General features: G+C 33.2%; 1 protein-coding gene across 1 annotated transcript; it reads left to right on the forward strand.

Annotated features, from left to right (window-relative positions):
- The first annotated feature begins 1,644 nt into the window (after positions 1-1,644).
- LOC143582939 (3-phosphoinositide-dependent protein kinase 2-like) lies at positions 1,645-6,344 on the forward strand. The gene is made up of 11 exons (XM_077065394.1): positions 1,645-1,838; positions 2,888-3,068; positions 3,215-3,267; positions 3,768-3,869; positions 4,188-4,296; positions 4,381-4,459; positions 4,572-4,737; positions 4,851-4,982; positions 5,164-5,336; positions 5,465-5,693; positions 6,159-6,344. Exons 1-11 carry the CDS (start codon positions 1,683-1,685, stop codon positions 6,240-6,242), a joined length of 1,464 nt encoding a protein of 487 aa, XP_076921509.1. The 5' UTR covers positions 1,645-1,682; the 3' UTR covers positions 6,243-6,344.
- The last annotated feature ends 2,204 nt before the right edge of the window (positions 6,345-8,548 follow it).

Genomic DNA, 8,548 nt, shown 5'->3' on the forward strand with positions numbered 1-8,548 from the left:
CTTTCGACCCAAAATCGTACTGACGTGAACCGAACTAAATTAACCCTCTTTTATTGACTCGTTCTGACCCTAATTTGGTCTTACACGTGACCCGAGCTCGTCTGACTCGACTTGTTGCCAATCATAACCGGTAAAGAAGTATATCAATATCATACTCAAATTAAAGAGAATAAAATGCTCTTTTTTATGATGTAATGTGTTTAAAAAAATATTGACGTGTGAAAAAGTTATGAACTTTTAAAGAGTCACGGAGGCAGTTAGTTTTGAATAAGGGTAAAATATGTAACTATTATATAAATTAACAAAAGTTGATGAAAGTTCAAGTACCAAAATTGTAAATTCAATTGTAAAAGCTTGTAGCTTTTTCTCAAACACTAGTAGTAGTAGCGTTTAGAAAAAGAGTTTTTTCTTATAATATAAAAGCTTCAAACCCATTGAACCAAACAAGGCTTTTTGTTAGGTAGGAGTTTTTTCTTAAAAACTTAAAGCTTGAAGCCCCTAAAAGCTCATTGCCAAACATACCCGTTATGTTTTCATAAAAATTGATTCCATCGTCGTTGAACGGTGAGAATTTGAGGTGTAATAGTTGAAAACTATTATACATGGTTTTTATATAAATTTATTTTTAAACGAGAACTCACCAACATTTGTGTTGACAAATGCTTTTAATATGTCTTTCAAGTAAGTGATGGCTTTGTGTTGGGCACGGAAAAGTGGAAGTGCCGTGTTTGAATAGAAATAAATAAATACTTGGACTTGTACTAATAAAAATCGTGTCATAAGACACGTGTAAACTCTGATATTTGAATACAGTCCAACTTTTGGTTTGAAAATAATTGCTTTATTATGATTGACTAAACGGCGTCTGTCACCACCCGAAACACTTAGTCAAAGTCTTCCGCTGTTTATATTACGGTTTTCGGGGAGTGGCACCGTAGGCCAAGTTAATGATTTATTATTATTATTACTATTATTATATATAATTTAAAAAAAGACCAAACATCTCATTTCATTTTAACTCACTCGACAATCATATTTCACATTTCATCCATCATATGTTCATAACACATCAACTTGATGTGAAATGTGAAAGCCCCATCGCCTAAATACCGCTTACGTGTCACACCTATATGATAATTTGACATTTAATATCAAACGCTAAGAAAGGTCCGCTGCTAGCTCCACATCAACACCATCCCTTCATCTCTCACATCACTCTTCTTCTCTCCCTCACAAAACTAGAGATGCTCTCAAAAGATGTGAGTTTTACAAAAATAGTAATTTGTAGTCATGACTAAAATCAGTAAAAAGTATAAAAAAGAGAAGAAACAAACATCCAAATCTGATCGTCAAAATCCACAAGGCATCCACGTGTCTCTTCTTTCTCCCTCCATCACTTCATTTACACAAAACAAATCATTCACAAAACAACAACAAAAAAAAAAGTCCCATAGAAGAAAGAAACCCAATTTTCGATCCCCAATTCCCCACCTCCAATTTTGCTTTCTAGGGTTTTAAATTGCCCTAATTTTATAATCGCTTTATTCGATTGCAAATTTTGGTGCTTTATTGCGTTGCCGGACGATTCAGGATTAATATATTATTATATTTCACATTTAATTTTGCAGAATGGGTGGGATTGAGTTTCTAGGGTTTGGAATTGGGGTAATTGATTAGTGGCAATGGTTGGAGGTGAAATGGAGAAGGAGTTTGAGGCTAAGGTTAACGTTGAGGATGATCAGAAGCCTAAGAGTTTTAAGTTTAGGGCACCACAGGAGAATTTTACTGTTCAGGATTTTGAAATGGGCAAGATTTATGGTGTTGGTTCTTATTCTAAGGTTTCATTCTCTTTATTATTATTATTATTATTATTATTATTATTATTATTATTATTATTATTATTATTATTATTATTATTATTATTATTATTATTACTTTCTTTTGAATTATTATTACTTTGTTATTTCAGTTGGTTAATTTATTATTAATGGTTCTATATATTTTTTGTTGGTTAAGAACATTAGCATGTAAACATTGTGATCTTATGATGACACTTGGAATATGATCTTGATCATTTTATAACTAATTCAACTGATATAACTTGACCATTTTGTCCACCTATGGGCTAAGCGGTTAATGCGGAAAAATATCGGAGGCCGAGGACCGATATTTGAGATATCGGTTATCGCTGTGAGATATCGTTAATTTTAATATCATGCAGAATTTATATATATAGCACTTTTAACGCTAACAATTCAGTATATTCTCCTCCTATTACCAAATTAACCTTTTGCAACACTAACAATCGTAGCAAGTAGGAACTGATTAATCTTCGAAAGACCAACATTAAACACTAAAAGTTGAAAATTAAGACTTAAAAAATGCTGATATCGGGAATATCGGTGAAATATCGGTCAATATCCAGAGATATCACCGATATACCACCGAGATTGACTGCATAGCCTATGGGTGGGTTAGGAAATGGGTTGAGTGGGATAATTAGACTCCAATCAGGTAAAGTTTAGGACGGATTAAAAGGGCTGGGTCGGGTTTATTGGCACTTTTTTAGTTCTTAATATATGACATAAAACTGTTATTTGTTTTTTATGCTTATGTACTGTTGCATAATTAAGTTGTTTTGCAATATGTGCTTTATAAACATTGCAATTTGAGATATTAGATTATGCCCTAAATGTTGTGATTTTATGATGAGACTTGGAATTATCCACCCGTGGGTGGGTTTTAGAGTCAGATCAGGTAAGTTTTAGGACAGATCAAGAGGTCCGGGCTGGGTTATTTGGCCCTTTATAGTTTCCATTACCTGTTTTTTCTTGCAGATTACTTAATGATTGGTGTTTGCTTATTAGTTAAAGTTTGGCATCATCAGGTTGTGAGAGCAAAAAAGAAAGACACTGGGAAAGTGTATGCTTTAAAGATCATGGATAAAAAATTTATAACAAAAGAAAACAAAACTGCTTATGTGAAGTTGGAGAGGATTGTATTGGATCAGCTGACTCATCCTGGAATAGTGCAGCTTTACTTTACATTCCAAGACACTTATTCACTATGTAAGCATTCATGTATACAATTTATGGATTTGTTAGTTTTGTAAGTAGGCTAAAAATCCTTTTTTTATAGTTTTTGTTCATATGTTTTCTGTTATGATATTACTATTATTATTATTGACTCTTGCGTTTGGTTATTTATATTGAAGATATGGCACTTGAGTCCTGTGAAGGAGGAGAACTATTTGATCAAATAACCAGGGTAAGTGAAATGCATAGTTTCAACTTCCAACCATGTCTTATTCTTAGTTTATGACTCCTTGTGTTTCATATTATGCCATTTAAACGATATCCTATATTTATGTATTCATCTAGAAAGTTTTAAATTTGTAGATGATGCACGCATTGTCATATTGGATTATTAATCATTGCATATATGTCAATTCTTGTCATACATGATATGTTTTTTCTTAATTTTATCTCAATAGTCCAGGTTTTGAAATTAAACCTTTCGTCCTAAATGTCATCCTGAACAGACTTAAGTTTTTCCAAGCCTAAATATGCTGTATTTGTATACAGTTTAAGTTTGCATAGTTATGTCAATACTAGATGAACTTTAGAGGCATATTGTTATTTGTAATAATATTTAATCAAGACAAACTCACATGACTATTAATTTGATCCGTTCTTTATTAATTACTTATAATTTGCATTAAGTTTGTTGCAAGATATCTAATATATGTACTTATTTGATCTTTACAGAAAGGTCGTTTAACAGAGGATGAAACTCGCTTTTATGCAGCCGAAATCATAGATGCTCTTGAATACATGCATAAATTGGGTTTGATACATCGAGACATTAAGGTATTGCAAGCTAATTTATCTGACCTACAATGGTACTATTAGAGTTGATAATCCATGCATTACTTAATGATCACATAAAAATCAGGCACTTTATTAGACATATAGCAACCGGCCTTACATCGAATAGGAAAGTTAACCAGTTTACTAGATTAACTGTATGGCTCAGTGCTAACCCTTGTCAATCTGGGCAAACTGGTAAAATTGCTTTGGTTTGACTTGTTTACTCGGGTGGGCCCAATAATGCATGCTTATGATTTAATTGTTCATCAGACTCCACATGTCCTACAATAACTATTGCTGACAGTATTATAATGACAGCCAGAGAACTTGCTTCTTACATCAGATGGACATATTAAAATTGCTGATTTTGGAAGTGTAAAGCCCATGCAAGATAGTCAGATAACTGTCCTTCCAGATGTGAAATCAGGTGCTCTCTCTCTCCCTCTCACTCTCTAAGTATCAGTGTGGATCCCATAGTCCTGAATTTAAGCATGTTATCTTTCTTATTCAGATGAAAAGGCCTGCACGTTTCTGGGGACTGCTGCATATGTTCCTCCAGAGGTTTTAAATTCTTCACCTGCAACTATCGGGTGAGTATTATACTACTATTCTCTCCATTAAATTCTTTACCTGTAATTATTGCTCTAATTGGTTTTGGATTGTATAATGACCCTTTTTTGGTATTTTAAAAAACGTGTGCAGAAATGATCTTTGGGCACTTGGTTGCACCTTGTTTCAGATGTTATCGGGAACTTCTCCATTTAAAGATGCAAGCGAGTGGCTCATTTTTCAACGAATTATAGCCCGAGATGTAAAATTTCCCGATTACTTTTCTAAAGATGCTAGAGATCTGATTGATAAATTATTGGTAAGCAAACAAATACATTTATTTTTGTCTTACTGTTATGTGTTCATTTTTATTACAATAACAATATTATTACAAGTTTAGACTAAGTTAGATTTAAAAAAAAAATAATGTAGGATACCGATCCATTGAAAAGACCAGGTGCGGGCCCCGATGGCTATGATTCTCTAAAGAATCATCCTTTTTTTCGAGGAATTGATTGGCATAATATACGGTCAAAAAGCCCTCCGAGACTTATACCAGAGAAGGTATCTCTATCATGCTTTAATATGTATGGAAGTTCATAATTTGATTATTATATTATATAAATCTTTGGCTACTTTCCAAATATCTTCAACGCAATTATTATTTTGTGATGATTACTAGTGGCCAAAGAAGTAAGCTTATCTTAATACATTATACATTTCTTTTCATTTAAACTTTCTACAGGGTCCCGCCAGCAGTCGCTCAAGTGGAGGCGACTACACATTAGATTCATCATGGAACCCGACACATATCGGTGATATCACAGGAACAGTAAATACGCCTGCTGATGTCACATCTTCCTCTGATACAAGCCATATAACTAAACTTGCTTCAATAGATTCCTTTGATTCAAAATGGTAATAGCAATAATACTAAAGAATGTTATCTATAATAATGTCAATGATAATTTTGTTTTCAAATTAGGTTATTGTTGACATAGTATACTGTTTTGATTCATGACCCCGATCATATCATATGAATACAGGCAACAGTTTTTGGAGCCAGGTGAATCGATTCTTATGATCTCAATGGTGAAGAAACTGCAAAAGTTATCGAGTAAGAAAGTACAACTTATCCTAACCAACAAGCCAAACTTGATATATGTGGACCCCTCAAAGTTAGCCGGTAAAGGGACAGGGACTATGATTTGGTCCGATCATCCCAATGAACTTAGTGTCCAAGTTACAAGCCCAACAAGTTTCAAAATTTGCATTGTGAGTCCGTTTTTCCACTCTTGCTATTTTGTTGTTCAATTCATAAGAAATTTGCTTCCTACGGTGGCAATATGGACGGGTCAAGGTGAGTTGGGTAATTGTCAAAACGGGCCAGGTTGGGTTGACCCAGAAACACTTTCTGTCCATGTTTAGATTTTAAATAAAAAACAAATATGTGGTTAAAACAATGTTATTACAGTAATAACCTAAATTTTATATGATATGCTAAGGTTGTAAACGAGCTGAGCCGACACTGGCTTGGGCTCAGATCGTTTACAAGCGAGTGGACCTCGAGCGAGCCATGAACTTTTTGAATAGCCCTACTTGTATACTTGTATGCATTAAAATTTGATTTTGGTTGAACATTTTTCATTTGACCCGTCGGACTTGTTTAACTCGCTCATGCGTAAATGTGTTGAAATTTCACTTCTAATTTGTTTCTCATTTTTCCGGTGGTTGATGTAGCCAAAGAAAGTTATGACATTTGAGGATCCAAAACAGAGAGCGTATCAATGGAAAAAGGCAATCGAGAGCCTTCAAAACCGGTGATTGATTTTTGTTTTGTTTGTTTACACATTCTTTTCATGTAACATTAATGTTGTATCTTGGGAATCCTAGAACAGTTGGATTCTCCTGAGGAATTTGTTTTCTTAAGAAAAAAAACCAATCTATCTCACAACAGGGTTCTTTTTCTTGGTTTGTTTCTGTTCTATTTTCGGTTTTCTCGTCATCAAGGTATTTAGTTAGTTATTACACATTTGACCGCTGGGACTGCACATCTATGATAGTTTCTCATTTTTCATTGCATAATGGTGTTTTTAGGGTTTTGACCTTTTGAGGTCTGGCCTGCTTGTAGATTTTGAGTTATTATTTTTGTGTCAAGTGGTGAAATTTGAAAAGCAAGTAAACATATATAAATAAGAAAAAAATCTTTTCTTATTCCAAATCTAAACAAGTAAACATATATAAATGAAACAAAAAAGGGTCACCAAATACTAAAGATAGGGATGAGATTGGTACGAGCTGGTTGACGTGCTGAAAGTACCAACACGAAAAATGAGTAAACACGCAAACCGAATAGCTTGTTGATCTGTATGATAGCGGTTCGGATTTGGTAGTTAAAAAATCTAAAACAATAAAATGAAAAATAGTATTGGTACCGTTGTTTCGTCAGTATCGGTTCGGCAAGGTACCAAAGCAAAAACAAAGATCAAACGACATACTGATTATGACAGGCAACACGGTATTGGTTCGAATATGATAGTGAGAAATACCGGTGGCGAGAAATACCTTAAAATTTCAAAATTGACTCATACCAAAGTTGAAAACCCTAAAATTAACTTAGTTCAGTTCTGATGTTGTTCGGTTGGTATGTTACCTTATTAGCACGATATAGGTACTCGGTAAAATGTTCATTCACAACCACTCTTTGCTCAACCATTTTTTTAATTTTTAAATACGATTAATATTAACAATTTTTATATAGTTGACTATGGCCCCAGGTGGTCGAAGTTTGTAATTATATTTCGTCCAAGCTACTGATTCAAGCATGTGCGAGAGCCGTTTATGATATAAAAAACTTTATTTTGAATGCAACTACATTTTCAGTAAATATATTTCAGAATGTTGACCAATGAGAATAAACATAAATCTGTTTTTAGAGTTTTTAAATATGTTAACAAATAAAAGTTATCAAAGTAAAATCAAATTATAAAACAAATGAATATTTATGAGGAAATATAAATAAAACTAATACTTGTCAAAATATGAATTACTTTTTACCTAGTTGCGTATGTATCCATATGACTCCTTAGGGCTTAGGCAAATTTTATATCATTATGTTTTGTCTAAATGAGTGATATTAGGTCAAAAAGAATTTATTCTTTAAAAAAAATTATTGTTTATGAATGAAATGATAACTCCGTAATCATGTGTGCACAAATAGAATAACTTAAGATGAGTGACCTTTTTGTTGGAATTCTTAACTTGGGCAGCCAAAAATATGTTTGTGAGCTCCACATGGACAAAACAGACAATATTGGTTGATATGAGTTAGATGTTACAAATGATATTAAAATGATTCATGTGTTGTTTGAGAAGATGAAGGAAACCTCATTTAGGACGATGAGTTCCACAGGGTGTTTTAAACACCTTAGACGAATCTCACACTCCTTATCAAGATGCGTGGGGCAAACCTACATCGAGGACCATGAGTCCATAAGAATGGTAATTCTAACACTCTAGACAAATCTTACATTGTTCGTGAATAGAATAGATGCTAGGTTCAAAAGAATGTCTAACCTCAAGTATCAACAAGCATGCATTTTGGACGCATTGGTTATGGATGAGAGGAAAACCACACAAATAGGCGTGCTTTGATTTGACAGAGTAACCTTTTAGTAAGCTTCTACTCAGACAATAAAAAATAACTATGTAAGATTTTAATGTGTAAAACAAACAATACTAGTTGGTATGTGACTGAATGTTAACATTATACATGCATCCAAAAAAAAAAAGTAAAATCAAAGCATTAGTTACACACAGCTAAACATCTTGTTATCACATGCACTAACAAAATATACCAAGATTGATAATTAATAGCAAAATATAAAGTGACCGTCAAGCACAAAACTCAAGTGAATTTTGTATTAACAGAGTTTTATGATATTTACCTATCAATGTATCAGTTTTGCGTCGATCAAAAAAATTAAAAACCTGCGTATCCAATTCAGGTTTGTAAGATGCTTGTCAATCCACTTGCTGCTAGTATGTGTTTTTGGGAGATAATTTACTATTTTGGTTTTCTAGTCATCACTCCATTGGTAAAGTTGAAATCTAATGGTGTCACTAATGTT

This window comes from Bidens hawaiensis, unplaced genomic scaffold (genome assembly GCF_021521415.1).
Source record: "Bidens hawaiensis isolate Kalapana, Puna unplaced genomic scaffold, B.hawaiensis_p1.1 tig00032067_1, whole genome shotgun sequence".
In the NCBI taxonomy this organism is placed as follows: Eukaryota; Viridiplantae; Streptophyta; class Magnoliopsida; order Asterales; family Asteraceae; genus Bidens; species Bidens hawaiensis.